The sequence below is a fragment of the Haliotis asinina genome, chromosome 1 (assembly GCF_037392515.1).
Source record: "Haliotis asinina isolate JCU_RB_2024 chromosome 1, JCU_Hal_asi_v2, whole genome shotgun sequence".
Taxonomy (NCBI): Eukaryota; Metazoa; Mollusca; class Gastropoda; order Lepetellida; family Haliotidae; genus Haliotis; species Haliotis asinina.
This window is the reverse complement of record NC_090280.1, coordinates 22,564,928-22,584,547: the sequence shown is the minus strand read 5'-3', so window position 1 is coordinate 22,584,547 and position 19,620 is coordinate 22,564,928. Positions and strand designations below refer to the sequence as shown.

The 19,620-nt window shown below is 40.2% G+C and overlaps 1 protein-coding gene across 1 annotated transcript; it reads left to right on the top strand.

Moving 5' to 3' along the window:
* The first annotated feature begins 2,643 nt into the window (after positions 1–2,643).
* LOC137259482 (cell adhesion molecule 4-like) lies at positions 2,644–19,274 on the top strand. Its single transcript, XM_067797155.1, has 12 exons — positions 2,644–2,686; positions 6,726–7,079; positions 9,760–10,059; positions 13,035–13,292; positions 14,091–14,223; positions 15,056–15,064; positions 16,622–16,677; positions 17,025–17,046; positions 17,381–17,436; positions 17,995–18,111; positions 18,732–18,747; positions 19,091–19,274. The coding sequence occupies exons 1-12, from the start codon at positions 2,644–2,646 to the stop codon at positions 19,272–19,274; spliced, it is 1,548 nt and encodes a 515-aa protein (XP_067653256.1).
* The last annotated feature ends 346 nt before the right edge of the window (positions 19,275–19,620 follow it).

Here is a 19,620-nt window from a genome sequence, read left to right as displayed (position 1 = left end):
CAACGTTTTCGCTTTCTCCTACGCTCTGCTAAAGATTCCCAACCAGTTTCATAATACATATGTTCATGATGTGTATATTTGGGTAAACCTGTTACAATTCTTGCTGTTTCTAATTGCAGTTGTTCTAATCTATTTGGTTGGTATTGAGAACACCCATCCCATACCTCACACGCATATTCGAAATGGGGTCTTATGAACATTACATAAATTCTATTCAATACACAGCGCGGTAATAAAAAATTAAGTTTACGCAGAGAAGATATCATTTTTGAAGTTGTTTTTACAATATTATCAATGTGGTCAGACCATTTACAATCTTTTGTAAACGTTAATCCCAAATGTTTATGATTTTCAACGGTTTAGACCCGAACCCCGTTGAAGTAGAGATTGAATGCCTAAATATTCCTATGTAAGGTGAAAATAGTTGCCTCAGTTTTATCAGGATTATATGTTATTCCAAGTTTGAATTCAGTTCTCTTTCAATGAATAGATGATCATGAGAAGATAAGCCTAGCGACGAATCATCAGCAAATAATCGTGTCAAGCAGTCTAAGTCATCAGCTTGTGGGACACCAGCTTGTTAATACCTCGGCTTGGATAGGGCTCCATTTACAAAGACGCTTTGTGAACGATTACTTATGTAATCAACTAGCCAATTTAACAATGAACCATGAATTCCGTACTTTTCTAATTTCAACAATAAACCTTTAGGCCACACACGATCAAAAGCTTTAGAGACATCACAAAACACCATACAATAGTGTTTTTTATCATCTAAGGCCTCACATATTTGGTCATAAATATCAAATAATTGATGGCCAGTTGAATGACTAGACTGAAATCCTGATTGGTACTTATATAATAATAATTGATTTACATGAAAATAGTTGTACAGATGTTTGAACATCACTGTCTCAAACACCTTGCCCACACAACTGATCAAGGACATAGGTCGATAGTTAGAGACAATTGAGCGGTCGCCCTTTTTAATAAGGGATTTACATGTGCTTCTTTCCTCATACTTGATTTATATACGAGTCTTTAATGATTGATTGAATAACATGCATAGTGGAATACTTATTGAATGTGCTACACTTTTAAGAAACTTATGACTGATTCTGTCCGGGCCAGAAGCTTTTTCAAGATGTAAACATTGGATTATATCAGACACTTCATTTACATAAACAGTTACACAATCTAAAGTAGAATCAGTGCGTTTGTCAGAAAATGGCAAATCAGTGTTTACTTCGTTAATACTAGATATAGACTGAAAATACTGATTAAGTTTCTCTGCTTTCTGCATATCAGTGAATAAAGTTGGATTTTCATCTGCATCATTTTGTTTCAAAGGCGGAATACAAATGACGGATCCTGAATCTTTAATCCAGAACCGAAGTAATTTCCAGTAGGAATCGTTATTACTGCAGTACAAATCAAGTAAAAAATCGTTTGTAAAACTGACATAAAATGAATCCTTTGCATAACATTTCATATTGTAACCACCACTTTTTACAACAACCACTTCAGTCTTATCCCAGTTAAAATGCGTATCCCTTTCGGCAAACCATAATAAAACAGTTCTGTCATCTCTGGATGAAACTAAATAATAGGTTTACACGTGGATTGAACTCATGTGCTAATTAGATAGACAATAGATATTGGTTAGGGATATGTGGCCACAGAACAACTAAAACTGTACTTTCGTCGTCGGACCTCTAGACGCCCCCTTTAGTCATCTTCTGTCCTCCTGTGGAATCCCTTTAATTTCTCATTACAGTCAGTGAACTTTTTTCTCCCTCGGGTCAACCTTACGATTAATGTCTTAACATGTGGCAGTTTCAGCACTTGGGACTTTGTTGAGACAATCAAGGCCGGTTTGAGAAAATACAATAAAGGCAGCCGAGAAAAGAGGAGTTTACTGAAGTGTTGCTTGCCTAATTTCTTTGAGGTGATGAAAGTCTCACGGTTCATTCTCACGGCTCATTACCAATAACAGAATTGTACCGTCCACACTGTAATGGTCGGCCTGAAACTCAAACTGAAAACCTCATTTTTCACATTTGTCAGAAAAACCAGCACATACGACATACGTTAGTTTTCACTGCTACAAAATGTTGATAATAGCCAACTAACTATTCCAGTCGAATATTCCATATGACAGCATTATTCCCTCACAATATCTTCAAACTTGTAAACTGTATTTGTAAACTGTATTATAGACAAACATGTCCGCATAATGAATAAAACAATCTGTCTGACTAACGGAATCGGGTGACTCGCTGACCTGGTTGAAAAATACCATGGTATTCCGATTGAGCAGGTTGATGCTCATGCTGTTGATCACTAGATTCTCTGGTACAGACTCGATTATATATAGACCTCTGCGATATAGCTGCAACATTACCAACCAAAGGTAGGTTTCTGAGTAGTCTGTTATCAACGTCACTTGTCTGTCCATATGAATGTAAACAACTAGTTACTGACTATTAAAGGCTAAGACCTCGTAGGCATGTGTTTAAATTCAACGGGAAGTTATCCATTTTTTGTAGGGAAATATTATCCATCGAAACTAAATATTTCATCTCTTGAAAACAACTGTTAAGGTGCGTGATGTATCAGTATGAATTTACCACGCTAGTAGCCATGTCTGTGGCTCACATTCTCTTTTGGGGCTTACATGTGTGTGGTATGTACCTGTCAGCTGTAAAGAAACCCATTAAATGAGCTTTACATGACATTATATAAGTGACCAGTTTTGTCTAAGAAAATTTTTTTTGAGAAACTAGATATTTTGACGCCTAAATTTCTCGTTCACAATTCGTTTGCGTACCTGCATATGTGGTATGTACCTATCAACTTGTAATATATTGAGCGGGCTTCAATGATGAGCTTGAATATTTATGTCAACTGTTAGCCTTGTTTTCAGGAGTAATATTTGTTTTGAGTGCAGCTGTAGCCTCCATGACAACTGGATACCCATACACAGTTACACGTGTTGGTGAAGATGTTACCATGACCATGAACCCTGAGAATGTCAGCTCAGTATACTCCGTGTTTATGAATGGCTCGGTATCTAAGAAACTGTTAGTAGTCATCCCTAGCTCACACCGACTAGAGGGACTCAACAACAGTCACACCGGCTACGGGACCAGGATCAGATACACCGAGGAGGACTCACCATCACAGGCCGGACAGCTGAGGTTCACCATCTACAATGACGCTGGTACTTACTACTATCAGGGAAGCAATGGACAGGAAGTTACTGGATGTAGACAGGTCCTCGTTGTAGCACGTGAGTGGAGTTAACAGAATGGTAGATAGGTAAATGAATGAGCCTAAACTAAAACGTAATTAACCATATATAAAGACGCGTGTGTGTACGTGCGTGTGCATGCGTGTGCTTTTGTGGAGTTAAGGATGGAAGTATACATGTGAAGATCAGGGCGGGAATTGGACTTCATTACCCATTGCTTGTCGTACGAGACGGCTAACGGGATCGGGTAGCTCTCGTATCCCAAATACGTGTATGTATGCTCATGATACTGATCACCGGACTGTCTGGTCCAGACTCGATTATTTACAGATCGTCGCTATATATATGGAATGTTGTTAAGTGTTAGCAGCCATGCAACCAACTACTCACTCGCAGTATTTTAGACTTGTCTGTGTAATATTTTGATATTTCGAAGGATATTTCTTATACCTTCTTATACCAATTTATCAACCGTAGCAACTGTGATATTAGTTGAAAATGTTTCCCAAAATAATTAAGGGTTAGAGCTTGTGAATGTGTTTTGGATTTGAAAGTATATTTGAAGAGTGTTCGTAACTGCCTTTCTTCATTGTGATCTCTTTGAGGTCAGAGTGCCGCATATTTCTCATGCTTTATATTTGGAATTCCTAATCCCACCACACCGGTTGTGTTCTCATTTGTTAAAGCAAATGTACCATCATGTATGTTTTTGTGTGATCAGCTGCTTCCTGAAAAAGAGTTACCAGTGTGAAAGTGTAACCTAAAGTTTGTAAAGAATTCACTATTTTCACCCTCGTGCCACATGTATTTTGTCCATTTGTCCGGTTTATCCTCATGTGTATTGTTGTTAGAGGTGAATGTGTTTCAAAGAGCGATGTGGGGAGCTTGACTGTGCATGACACGAGCAAGTGACATGAGTTAAAGTGTATGATGAAGGGAAAAAGGGAGGAAGAACCTAACAAAGGCTACAGCACTGCGACTATTATAAGCAAAGCATATAAACTGGTCACATAATGTACCATTTATGGCATGAATGCCAAAAATGCAACATACTTCAGCAAGTTTTCATAGAAGGAGAATGGAACCTACCTATACTCAAACAGCCCTTGACTTTTCATTTCAAAGCTCTCTCAGTGTCTTTTCACTAACGTTTTGGGAACACTTCAGATAGAACGTAACTGTACCTGTAGAAGCTGTATTAACCTTTTCAGAGTTTTCAATGTCATCTAGTTCTTTCCATATTGCAAAACATTGATTCACTTTGGCTCATGCTTAATCCATAAATCACCGATTTTATTGTCTGTAACGGCCATGTTGCAATGCAGCACAAATAGCTGTTTCCTTCATTCTTATTAGTCAAAAATACCTTTCAAACATGGTGATTCACTGTTTTAGAATTTTCCATTCTAACGCTTCTAAATCTCTTAATCCTTTGTGTATGCCAATCAATTCGGTAGGCCGGGTTTTGATTAATGTGGAGGCTCTTCATGGTAGAATCTTATTGTGTACTTTTGCACATATTTATTTATGTGATGATCCTCTGATGATGCATGTCAAGACTCATAACGAAAACAAGGGATTCCACAGCTATCCTCTGTGTGCCAAGGTTTGAAGTTGGAAGGTTTTGTTGATGGTGATGTACTGCTCGACAGTACAGCGATGTGATGTACATCAAGTGAAGTTCTTCACCAAGTCTACCAAGAGTCGGTCACTGTGGAGAAGCTTTCTGAGAAACCACTGCATCGTGTATGGATTTACAACGTCTTTATTATTTACAACATGACGTTTCTGGACTACTTCCTTCCACTTCATCAAGTGAAGGACGGAATTTGATCACAAGTATCGCAGGCATTTTGCAACGAGGTTTATAAGGAATATTTGTATATTCCTTGAGGTGCGTAGATTGAATATCTCTCTAAATAATTACCCTGCTGTCAATAGGAACGAACCATTAAGACAAAAGTCATCAATATCCCCCGCAACTGTGTGCCATATGACAGATTGGAAGGCTTGTAAGATTTAAAATTTTTTTCTCCTAGAAAGAGCACTACCACCAAAGTCAGTCGATTTCGAACTTGTTGCCATCTAAACGCCAAAAATATTTTATTCAGAAATCCAAACCTAAAAGAAGGCGTCACTATACCACCAGGCCTATCCATATGCCAAGGTTGGTGAAGTAATAGTGAACAGTTTTAAGCTTCTGTTCTAATTTTAATGTCAAACGTCTTGTCACGGAAACAAAGAAAAAAAACAAACAACCAACCAACCAACCAAACAAACAAAAAATCACAAACAAATTTCACACACTGGTGCAACACCCGAAAGACCCCTGAGGACATTGAAACCTCAAAAACTTCATGTCCGGGTCTAATCCCCGAAAGGGATCAATCATGCTTGGCATGTGTACCAAGTTCTATGAAGCTAGCATTTATAGTGTAGGAGATCTGCTCTGGACAAGATGACATCCCCTTAATCACAGGCTAAGTCATATTTCCACGGAAAACGTGGAATAATTAACGCAGCTTAACCATTGTCATCGTGGCCACCCTTGGAGTTGGTAAAATCCCCCCGGCCTTCTACCCCTGGGATTTTCCCTCCTCCGCTGGTTTACACCTGCTACCAAAACCTCGGAGTGGTGTTTCATCCTTTACATCTAAATGTCACCTGCCATATTCGTACTGCATTATATTTTGTATGTGTGTACGTGAGAGAGGAGAAAGACGTGGCTGGTCAAACAGTAAATGTTTGATAGAGGGAATATTACACTTGAGAGTTCACGAGAGCGTGAATCTCGGCGTGAGTGGTTGGGTTGCAGTGGTGTTTGGGTAGAGGGGTGTATTCAAATTAAGCAGTCTTGCTGTGGAGGAGGCGAACATATGTTTTTGTAAGCACTGAGATTTTAGCATTTAATACTCATTTGTTTGCGTTTTCACGTCATGTCAGACTTGTGGACAGATTATCAATGTTTTAAATAGGTATCACTTGTGGATGAATCTGTTGGTGCGTGAGTAGTTGAATGGTGAGTGAATGGGTGAATGAGTGAACCAGTCAGTCAGTGGTTGAATGAGTGGGTGATCACCAGAAATGGACTTCACACATTGTACCCATGTGGGCGTTGATGGAGGACATATTCACAAAAAACATATATTATTCACACGGCAATATTGTAGCACAACGTAAGGTTCACCGGGAAATGTTTATAAGGAAATATTGTCCAGTGAAACTACATCATGTGACGCATTATATCAGAAACTGCATATGTCAGTTTCTGCTCACCGTAGTAGTGACAATGTTTCTGGGTTCCATTGTGTCCGTAGCACTATATGGGTTTGGTATGTATCTGTCTTCGAAAACTGAAATACATGTTGAATCTCTTACTTAGTTGCTTTTCAGTGTAATCTTACGCAATGCCTAACGTGTCAACGTATCTAGTGTTACTGAGTTCTGATTCTAATTACCTTTTCGTATACAGCTCTAGTCTCCATGACAACTGGATACCCTTACACTGTTACACGTGTTGGTGAAGATGTTACCATGGCCATGAACCCACAGAATGTCAGCTTTGTGTATTATGTATGGGTGAATGGTTCGGTATCTGTGAGACTGTTACTGGTCCAGCCCAAGTCACACCGTGTAGTGGTAATCAACAGTAGCCACACCGGCTTCAGGACCAGGATCAGATACACCGGGGAGGACTCACCATCACAGACCGGACAGCTGAGGTTTACCATCTACAATGTCTCTGTACAGGACGCTGGTACTTACTACTGTCAGGGAAGCAATGGACAGGAAGTTACTGGACGTAGACAAGTCCTCGTTGTAGCACGTAAGTGGAGTTAACAGAACGATAGATAAGTAAATGAATGCTCCTAAACTAAAACCTAAACCTTAACCATATATAAAGATGTGTTTGTATATGTGCGTGTGCTTTTGTGGAGTTAAACATGGCAAGCCTACTCACAGTATACCCGTGAATATCCGGGGTAGAATTGGTCTTCATTACCCCTTGCTTGTCGTACGATACGACTAGCGAGATCTGATAGACAGGCTCGCTAACTTGGTTGACGCATGTTATGGTATCCCAATTGCGTTGAGGTATGCTGATGGTGCTGATCACCGGATTGTCTGGTCCATACTCGATTATTCACAGATAGCCGACATATATATGGAATGTTGTTAAGTGCAGTGTTAAAACAACAGTCCAACCAACCACTCACTCGCAGTATATCCGAATCCACCTGTCTTATTCATCCCGAGCACCAGTCAGTGTAACAACGATTAAGCAACATGAAGTTTGAAACTGATTCGGGATTGGGATTCGGAATTTGGGATTTGGGATTCGGGATTCGAATCCCGAATCTGAATATTTTTGGGATTTTTTCGGGATTCAAATTTCGTTCAGATGTACTAGGGGCGTCTGCAACCGAATTTAGCGATATCTCTATCAGAGCTGTGAAACGGTGCTTTGGTGAACATTTATCCGTTGGGCAACTGCACGCTGGGACTTACCGGCCTCAAGGAGACCAATAGCGATATGACGGTTGGCTTCACGCAGACAAGGCATGTAGCGTTCGTCAACAATATTCCAAATACAGTGAATAATCGACAAACTGCGATCAACCTTTTATACCCATCGTTCAGACTATTTGATCCCCAACGTTCACGTGCATTGCATGTTAACTGTGTATTCTGTGAAAAAACACGCCGATGTCGAAAATCATGTTGTTAAAAAGTTAAACCATTATAAGCTTGAACTTGTCACTCCAGAACTTTGTCCCTCTGTAACGTCATAATGTATATGTAATGACGTCCTACTGTAACTGCTACAATCTCTCTGTAGGTACACGTTGGAAATACAACAAATGTTTGCATTTATGACTTAACACCTGTAATGATTCTTTTACATTTTGTACGCACCTACCTACCTACCTACCTACATGCATGCATGCAGGCAGGTGGGCAGGCAGGCATCAATCCATCCATCCATCCATCCATCCACCGCCCCCACCTACCCACATACATACATACATGTACTAGTACCTTAGAAGGGGTGGGATGATGTATATTGACACTGTTGGTCATAACTCCAAATCTGAACGAAATATTCTGATTCGGGATTTGAATCCCGAAACAAGAATATGAAGAAAAGTCTAACTTGAGGCTGAACTATGGAAAAACGTAGGTTTTTTGGCTTCATGTTTTTAAGATTTGAATCCCGAATCTGACACAGATACATAGATACATACATAGATACATACATAGATAGATAGATACATAGATACGTAGATACATACAGACATACATACAGACACCTACAGAGATACATACAGACATACATACAGAGATACATACAGACATACATACAGAGATACATACATACATAAATACAGAGATACATACAGACATACATACAGATATACATACAGACATACGTACAGAGATACATACCGAGATACATACAGACATACATACAGACATATATACAGAATACATACAGGCATACATACGTACAGAGATGCATACAGACATACAGACATACGTACAGAGATACATACAGACATACATACAGACATACATACAGACAGACATACGTACAGAGATACATACAGACATACATACATGCAGACATACGTACAGAGATACATACAGAAGTACATAAAGACACACAGACATACATACATATATACATGGACATGTATACAGAGATACATACAGGCATACATGCAGACATGCATACAAAGATACATACAGACATATATACAGACATATATATAGACATGCATACATAGATACATACAGACATACATACAGACATACATACGGACATACATACAGACGTAGAGACATGCATACAGAGGTACTTAAAGACACACAGATAGACATGATACATACATATATACATAGACATGTATACAGAAATACATACAGAGATACATGCAGACATACATTCAGGCATACGTAAAGAGATGCATACAGAAGTACATAAAGACATACAGACATACATACAGATATGATTTATTCATTTGACCAAGGGGAAAGTAGTTGTGTAGTACATTTAATCAACGAACCGTTTAGGGGTATTAACGTGTCGCTAGCGCTTATTTAATTGACAATAAAGGTGAATACTTAATAAATGAAAGTGTCAGAGCATTTACTTTATTCAGTTTATTATGTCTCAGTGGATTCATATTTTGAAACGTTTTTCACAGAGAGGCAAACCACACATTTAGTAAAACCATGTTTACTGGCACTCGTGCTAAGGTCTCGGATCATTTGTTATATTTTTTCACAGAGTACATTTAATCAACAAGTCGATTAGGAGTATTAGCGAGTCGCCGGCGTTTATTTAACTGACAATAACGGTGAATACTTCATTAACAAAAGAGTCAAAGCATTTAGTTCATTTAGTTTATGATGTCTCGTTGGATTCATATTTTAGAATGTTTTTAACCATGTTTATTGGCACTGGTGTTAAGGTCTGGTATCATGTGTTATATTTTTCACAGAGAAGCCAGCCACACCTACCATCACCGAACCTGCCTTACCTGTGTCAGGTAAGAATGTCACCCTCACATGCTCCTCCTCGTCCCGGAGTCTACCCTCGGACCACCCCCCTCTGACCATGACCTACATCTGGAGGAGGGACAGGACCCTGCTGGAATCTGGTGATGAGTCTCCTACAGGTGGAGATGACCTTACAATACCCCACGTCAGCAGAGAGAACCAGGGAGACAACTACAGCTGCCAGGCTGTGGAAGAGGGGCTGGAGTCTGACTGGAGTCACGGACATGTACTGGATGTCCTCTGTGAGTAAGAACGTACCTTTGTTTACGGTACAGGAACCTCGTATATCTATACAACTTAGCATGCAGCTTACATAGAACCTTTAGGTCCTGAATCATTATTGTGATAGTAACTTGGTGGTTCGGTTGGGAATTAATGACAGCAACAACATAATAATGTGTCCATTGATATAGCGCCAAACTCCACACCAAGTATGCTCATGGCGCTAACAATAGGGCGTTATTGACTGTTGGGAGAGAACATAGTCAGAAACTGTGATGAAAGCTTTCAGCTTCAAAGGCAAGCGGTGTCAGGTGTTTTATCGAATATACACCAGTGACCAAAAATATGTCATGTCATTGTTGCTGACCTGGACATGTGCTTTAGATATGAGCAAAACGGACCACTCAGCTCAAATACAAACGATCAACACAAAACTAACAATACATACATTTACTGAATCACATGACACGGGTTACGAAAGCGCCAATTTATGTTCCTCAGGCTTGCAATTCTAGCGTAGCATCAAATATGCAGATTTCAGATAATGTAAATGCACGGTGACAGACAAAGGTCAAAACAAGGTTATGTAAAATATCAGGAAAATACGGAACACATGAGATTCGATACCAACCACGCGGGCCAAAAGTTGAGCGGTGGTCGTTTACTAAACGAAAGGGGTTTTAACTGGTTACCTTAGAACTAATATTTCAATGTTGATCTTGTTTCAACGTGATGGCAAGATACGTAACTGTTAATGAAGGTCCTCTTGATATAAATTATGGACAATTCATACTTGATTGTGACAGTCATGAAGGCCTGTGCCACACGTTGAATGAGTAGTTGGTATTTTACCTTGTACTGAGTCTTCATTCATTCATCAGTAATGGTTAACACTGTACTTGTACATTTCTCAGTGGAGATGGATAAAGGATAGGGATGGGACACAACTTTCTGGAAATTTCAAACCTCAACATGATAATAATTTCAAAACTGTTTTAAGAGGCATTCTTTTCCCAGATTTCATATATACTCTTAAAAACAGTAAGTGAACTGTACTTTCAATGTATGATTGTCGAAATTGGGAGATATATGCGATTGAATCAATGCTGATACAGTAACAATGGATGTTTTGAGAACATAACCAACTTCCACCTGGATTTCATTCAAAGCATACCTGTTCGTTCACTTATCCCCCTTGTTAGGTGACTGGAGTATGTCATGAACATTTCAGGTTTACAATTTTCAGTGAGAAGTGTGTGATTTGACCTCTGAACTCTGACCATCCACGAATGCAAGAAAACTATCCGAAAAATACAGTCTACGGAAGAGCCTGAGAAACGTCAGGATTCATAATGGCACCCCATGCACGCGTAGGAGGGTCCGACGTTGTGCACGTGCTTCCCATGCATTGTGTTTGCGTGTGGTGATAACGTGAAATGATGCTGCATACACAAAAAGAATGTCATTGTAACGTTCCTGAATGGGTTTTCTTTCTACCAGATTTCAAAGTTCAGGTTACCCTACTTGTTTTAAGAGTATACTTGCCTAAGAGAGTTCGTTTGTGGTTGCTGTCTGGTGGTAGTTCAGGATGGTGGACAAGAGACGGAAGAAAAACAAAAGTCAGTGGTAGAGAAGAAGATAGCAGCAGCCATGTTTTATTATTGTTTGGTCGAATGATGGTCGCAAAGGTATATACAGTGGTAAACATGTGACAGGACTGAGTGGCCAATGTTCCTGATTTGGAGACCCGTTCTGTCACCTCACACATTCAGAAGTCGGAAGGCGTTTCTTCACCGTCGACGTAGTCGTATTTGGAGCGACGGCCTTGGCCGACAACCCGACTAACCGCACAATCCGTTCGCTTCTTGTTTTCCTGACTGATCTCCTTGGTTGGTCTCCCTGGCTGGTCTCGCCAACTGATCATATCATTCAGATTTTTATACACAGGGCCATTACGCCACATTGTGCAAGGTCACTGGCCCATGCACATGTATATACGTAAGATTCGCCGACGTAGGGAAGTGTTAACTGCCATATATTGATAACGTTTGAGAATTAAGGGTCCTGCCCGGAGGGTTGGTGATGTTAAGAGGGGATACACCGAATGTTTGCTGAATACATGACATAGACAAAGGGGACAGAATTTCAGTGCACTTTGGACATATGTTGAAACAAATTGATCGTTTGAATAAATGAAGCTTCAAAGAAACTTATTGAAATAACTTAGTCTGTGACAACAGCCCTGAGCGTCATGGAGATTTTGGATCCCCGAAGGTCCGGGGTAGAATAGGCCTTCACCAACCCATGCTTGCCATAAAAGGCGACTATACTTGTTATAAAAGGCGACTAACGGGATCGGGTGGTCAGGTTCACTGACTTGGTGGACACATGTCATCGGTTCCCAGTTGAGCAGATCGATGCTCATGTTGTTGATAACTGGATTGTCTGGTCCAGTCTCGATTATTCACAGAGCTCGACTATTGCTGACTGCTGCGTAAAGCGCAATCCATTCCCTCACTCACTCACGGAGCTTCTCTCCTTAAAAGCGCTTCTTTTTAAAACAGTGACAATATTGGGTTTACAATTAAGAATACGGTAAAATGCATGAAACGTTGACAATATCTGGTACAGGCACTGATCATTAGAGATATAATAGTAAGTTCATCCTGTCGGATATACCTGACTGATACGGGACACGTATGACTTATAGGAACAAAAACAGAATGTGCGTAATGTGTCGTCGTTTGCATTTGAATGTAATGTTTCGTGACAACAGTAAGATCTTTGAAACTGGGAATCTTATATTGATGAGCCTAGACTCGATAAGGCTAGAAGATGTAGCCTGGCATGAGAAAAAATTAAACCTAACCAACTTCAAAAGTCTAAACCTAAAGTTGATGAAACATTAATTCAATTGAAATTGATATGCCTTGGTATTGGTATGATAGAAGAAAATATCAAATTATTATTTCTGATTATCTCACACGCTTTGCAGATGGACCTGTCCAGATACAGTTTCACGGCACATGGGAGGTAGAAGAGGGGAAACCTGTGATAGTGAGATGTTCCGTTGACTGTAACCCTGCCTGCACTGTAACCTGGTGGGACACATCCAGACAGATGGTGATTACAGGACACGGGGAGGATGTGTTGTCTACACCAGCTATAGATGTGTCTGTGTCTGGACAGTACACGTGTCACGTCAACAACAGCCATGGGAGTGCATCACGCAACCTGACACTAGAGGTCTTCAGTAAGGCCTCCACAGATTCCGGAAACATACTTCGTGACAGAATATGTAAAATTCAAGATTACATTTGAATGAGATATATAATGACTTTTAAGTTTTTACTCCCTTCAAATTTCTCAAAACACACAGACAGTCTGAACAGGTATTTATACAAACTAGTAATATGGCTCAGGAGGTCAATCTTGACTATTAATCTGATGATATGACTGACTGAGTGACTGACTGAGTGACTGAGTGACTGACTGAGTGACTGACTGACTGATTGACTGACTGACTGACTGACTGACTGACTGACTGACTGACTGACTGGCTCACGGACTGATTGGCTCACTGGTTGGTTGACTGGCAACTTGACGATTATTATTGGATCCCTCTATGAAGACGGATCGATGGGTGTTGTATCGAGAACGCAACTGGTTGTATTGCAGTTTGAAAGTGTCATTTCTGATGAACATCGGAAGGGTCAACCCAGTTGATATGTCGTGAACCTAATTAAAATCTTCTTAAGAGGCGTGATGTTACTGGGGTATAAGTGGCATAAAACTCCACTCATTTACTCACTCACTCATACCCACCAATTTACCCGCTCACCCCCTCACTCCCTCACCCACCCACTCAAATTCGCAGATACGGGGCAGCCCTGGTTACATTTGTAATCCGGGTATACATTATATCTCTGGTATTTTGTAATCACATCATGTACCTTAAATAAAGCAACATATCTTGGATGTTATTTGTTTCTGAAAAGTAAACAGGATTATACAATGCTAAACTGAATATTGTCCATATTAAATGTTTCAGGACGCGAGGTTAATGAATCTGGTGTCGTTTCCATCGTCCCAGTGACTGCTGTCTGCTCCATCCTGATCGTGGTCATCGCCATTGTCGTCATAGTTGTTGTTTGTAGAAAACAGAGACGTGGAGGTAATACAGTGTGATGTGACAGTGAATGACTAGAACTCGAGAGGGACGTGAAGTGGCCTCTCTCACAAACACTTCTTGACTACTTTGGTTCAGTAATTACGTATACCGATCTCACTTAATAGCATGTTGAGCGTGTGCGTGTGCGTGTGCGTGTGCGTGTGCGTGTGCGTGTGCGTGTGCGTGTGCGTGTGCGTGTGTATGTTGAGTGCATCGTCGCTAGAGGGTCGGAGAGGGTAGTGGGGAGCGGGGAAAAGGGCACGTCAGATATTTACCAGAGTAGTACTTTTACCCAACAACTCATATACATATATACACCTATAGAAATGTTAAGCAATAGTAATAAGTATTGATTTCATGCCTCTTCTTTGTCTGCAAAACATACAACAATACTTTGGTATGTCGCGTCTGATGTCTATTTCCACACATACTCAGTAAAGAGTTAGCTAATAATTATTTCACTTCATACTGACATGTGATGCATTTTCGACGAAATGATCATTTTGTCCTACCTATATTAACTGATTCTCTCCAGGTGTGATTTCTAACGTGTCTGTGTGTATCTTGATTAAATGTAAAAGTGTCCTTGATGGTGACAATTGGTATTCATCAAGGAAGAAGACCAAGTCTCTTGTGGGGAGATGGAATTTGAGCCAGGCCTTTAAGGAAGAGTTTGATAGAGAGGATAGATTATAAGGGAAGGCGGTGAAAGTATACTGAACTACTTTAAAAACGCATCACTGGGATAAGACATTGAATATCCGTGATAAACGAAGAAAATAACTTGTCCTTGTTGAAACCGAAGTCGTCAAACAAGATTGAAACACGAGTAAAATCAAAATTAGTCATTCTCAGTTTAGTGCAAACATGAATTAGCGATAACGTTGAATGGGGTCAAATTTACTTCCAAACGCGCTCAAAAGTTTCACAGTCAGTGACAGTAACGGGTATGGCCATCATTTGCATAATCCTGCTGGAAAATGTGAAGTCGTTGATCTGCCTTCCTGTTGGGAAAAGGAACGACTCTTGTTCTCAGTACGTATTCATTTGAGCTGTAACTCGACCACGACAGACGTGCACGTGTGTCCTGCCATCACTACTAATCTCGTTACAAATCATTACGCCTCCACCATCCCTGCTGAACTCAACAATCAGCGTTACGCTGTCCACGTCGCCCTTGTATATGCATGACTGAGATGAGATCAGGACTCGGCAGTAAAGAGAATACTTATGCGCACACAGTCCCAGCTGACGTAATCACAATCGTACCGTCTGGAGACTGACGATATCCCTTCTTCCGTGAATGGTAATGTCTCTTCTGGAGATTGACTTGAACCTGTTCCTTAAAAAAGAGTGAAGACAATGCGGTGATCTCGAGCTGGACACATGGTTGTCAAGGATGTGCTCGATCACGTGTTGTGCCAAAGTCAACAATTTGGTGCAGTTCAAAATTTCGGTGTGATTTTGGTGCACAGTTGACTGATCTAACAATATGTTGTGAAAACGTCACGTTTTATGCATTTTTACGCGATTTGCAGGTGAAAAGGTGATTTCCAGCAAATGGTGGGTCACTTGACCATACAGGAATGCACGTATTTCTTGGTGTGCATCAAGTTCATCTGTGAAAGTCAGATTACTTCAAGGACAGATTCTGTTCGTTTTGCCTCCTCCATAATGAATGATAATAATATGATATGCGCGTTTCTAAAGTACTTCAGTATGGAACCTTCAAGTTGATGCTTGAAGAGGATATAAATCAACAGTGTGCACAAATTTACATGTTTAATGGACTTCAGTTTCCAAGTGTTTGCTTCAAGACACTGGTGTTAATCAGCTGACATTTGTTCTACAAACATGTCGTTCTACAAATAGCAAGATATTTATTTCCACTTCAAAGATGTATAATTATACAGGAAATTCGTTTATCTCATATTTTACATCTAACATTGTGCATATGTCATTATTTACACAAAATTATTTGTTTCAGGTAGAGGATGCACATATTATCGGTGAGTAAGGCAAAATGTGTAAACAGCTGACTTAAAATTTTGTAGTAGCTGCTATTTTTCAATGGTATTGTGGAAACACTTAATCAGAAATACAGTGATTTGATTAGCTATACTTCACTTATTAGTAGCAGTATATGTGGAGCATAAGCCCAAGCAGAATTAATGGCACATCGCTAATGAGCTGTTGGTGTCAAAAAGATTTCGTTCTTTCAGGTAAATGTTAGAAGAGCGTCAAATACCGATAAGGCAGAACTTGCTTACCCTTTTTGTGAACACATTCATGCATATAACTGTAGCAACTATTTTGTTCCTTGCAAGATTCTGTGTCTGAGGAAAGCGGATTGTCTTTGTTTTTTTTAAATATCCTTGATTCCGACCACTTTCTACATTTCTTTCCCCTAGCGTTGTCACATACACCCGTGACGCAGACACAGACGGAGACTACGAGGAGATAGTAGGTTGGTGCTGGACGTCATTGTTGTACTCCACGTCAGTTAAATCAGATGACGTTAAACAGGTCATACGAATTGTTAAAGGGGTAGCATTATGTAGAATGTCTGAAAAACAGTCCTGGACTTGTTGCAAGCTGTCAACATTCAAAACTATAGGTCTGTAACATTTTAAAATCCGTGACAACTGTTAGCACTGACTGACCTTCTACTGAAACTCATACCGTATGATGTACAGTTTCTCTTAAACTCTTAAACTTCTAAATGTAGAAAAAATGGTAACATCAGTGTGCAAGAAGTAAATATATACTTTCAGTTTGTATGCATAATTGTTCCCACACACTTTAAACTTTCAGAGAGAGGCTGTGCTCGTCATCGGTGAGTATGTTCATCAATCGTCAAGTAAGATGAATAAATGTTTCATCACCACATAGGTGTAATTACCCGTGGTAAAGTGGTTTTCATCAACCCATGCTTGTAAAAGGTGATGAACGGGATCGATGCTTGTGTTGTTGAACACTGGATTATCTGGTCCAGAACCATTTATTTACAGACCGTCGACATATAGGTGTCATATTGCTGAGTGCGGCGTTAAACAACAAACCAACCAGACAAAACTATACACGACTAGGAGCGCGATGTGAACTGAGAGCGTGTCCCAGCTTAATAATTTCCTCTCATTATGCTCACGTTCAATGTTCCCTTTTACCAGTGTGGTGTCGTATCACAGGGAAGACGAAAATGATGGGAGCTACCAGGAAATAGAAGGTTGGTGTCTGAAGGTTAACAACTAGCATGATGTGTAACGACTGTGAAACTCGAACTGCCGTATAGGGTACTGATATGTCGAGTAAACGTAGCTCGAACTGTCTAGTGTCTGAAGCCTGGAACGGGAGTCGTGTCTCAAACCAACCAAGGAGACCAAACCCCCGATTATTTAGTCTGAAATAGCCATAATAGAATAGCTATAACATTGTAAATAGTCGGATTTTCTAGATGTCCGAATACTGAGTACTTCTCTCAGTATTCATAAAGGACGACCAGATATTGGTGATAGGCCGTGTTGGGGAAAAGGATCCACTAGTCTGGAGAGCTGTAATGGTCATCCCGGTGAATGATTCTTCCTTATTCATGGCTTGCTTACTTTATTGCGTTATAGTTCTTGCAGAGCAAAATACTATTTTCTCAGTTGACATTATTTATGTCATAAAGTAAATTAATGCTTTAACAGACACTAGAACATACACCATGGTGAAATACGGCGCTGTATTGTCACTTGAATTATCCTACTTAATGCAGATATGTGTCATCTTTGTCTTATATCAGAAGGTGATGCAAACGTGGACGACATCGTCCCCATCGTAGCTGTCTACTCCGTTATGCTGACTGCTGTGGCAGTTGTGGTGGCAGCTCTCACTGTTCTTGTCTGCAAGGACGTGAAAGGTACAAAGAATGCATGAATATTTTTGCATGCAATGTAAGTTTCAACCCACCTCCAATCCCCAACACTGAACAACCAACAGAAACTTACCCCAACGTGCAGGGCCTGGTCAGAACCTGTCTTCAACAACCATGCTTGTTACAACAGGTGAGAAACGCTGGTTGATTATGCTCATGCATGATCTCTCGTATCCCAGTTGCGTAAATAGACGCTCTTTATATCAACCACTGGGTGTTTCGGCAAGTCTATCTATGTTCTCGGGTGTATCAGACAAGCGTAGTCTAGCTGGGATATTGTTGAATGCAGCCTCGAACAGCATACGGGCATATCCGTGGTTCACCTTCGCGTGCTGCAATATTTTGTTCTCATTTTAGTTTGTGAAGTGTGTTTTGATTCTTTTATTCAGTAATGGAGCGGTCGGTAGGTCAGTGGATAAGGTGTTCAGGCCACAGACGCAGGTTCGATTCCCCCATATGAGTATAATGAAACCATATTTATCGTGTTCTGGTTTTGGTGATGTTGATGGACTATTCTGAGTACGACTAATTCTTTACTGTTACTCATTGTTGGATGAATCGATCAGTTTAGAAATGTACAAGTTTGTCTTTTGTTTTACTTGCAGAGAACCAGGACAACAGGTACACGTTTTCATGTTTTTATCTTAAGTGCTGGAGTCAATCATCGTAATAACTAGTGAACAAATCTTCATATCAACGGTTGCTGTCTTCTGTGTTAAACACCATTTACTAAACGTACCTTTAGAAATCTTAGATAAACGCCGGCATCGATTACCTGTGGAAATGACAGAGAAAGTAGCAAATGTATCTATGTAACTGATGCACAATTTGCTTAAAATGTTTTGGAAATCTATGATCATGGTTGAAGTGGTTTATAGGAGGTGATTTCCGCTGCACACTGCTTGAAAGAAAAATACATGCACCTATGGGCAAGTGCAACATAAGTGTAATGTTGTGATTACAGATGTGGTGAATATCTCACTGTGATGGCAGAGAGATTATCCCATGACTTCAGTGATGAACCTCGTGCTTCCAACATCGATGTCTTACCCCTATACGATTACGAACGACTCCTGCGGGATCAGTTCCACATCTACACGTCTCTCCATCCTTCATCTTCCTCAACAGAGGACCACAGTACTAGGTGAAACCTAAACTGACGGTGCAGTTCCACATATGCACGTGTCTCCATCCTTCATCTTCCTCAACAGAGGACCACAGTACCAGGTGAAACCCAAACTGACGGTACAGTTCCACATATGCACGTGTCTCCACTTTTCAACAGAGCCTATACATTTTAACATCTCAACAAGCTAACGTTTCAGCTGCCAAAACAAGAGTACTTCATTTACTAATCACCCAACAAGAGGAAATGTTTGCCACGATGCTATTTTTAACAGAGGATTGTACTGGTATTGGTCTCTGAGCTTAACTGATGTATATCAAAGTATATTAACAACACTGTTTTAGCATCAACAATTTTACTCAATTAAT

What these genes read in the sequence shown, in the direction of transcription:
- LOC137259482 (XM_067797155.1), top strand. Translation starts at nt 2,644, where the DNA reads ATGTCTGTGGCTCACATTCTCTTTTGGGGCTTACATGTGTGTG. An exon ending in AGACTACGAGGAGATAGTAG is followed by an intron (nt 16,678 to 17,024) that starts GTTGGTGCTGGA and finishes TTAAACTTTCAG; the next exon opens with AGAGAGGCTGTGCTCGTCAT. An exon ending in GAGCTACCAGGAAATAGAAG is followed by an intron (nt 17,437 to 17,994) that starts GTTGGTGTCTGA and finishes GTCTTATATCAG; the next exon opens with AAGGTGATGCAAACGTGGAC.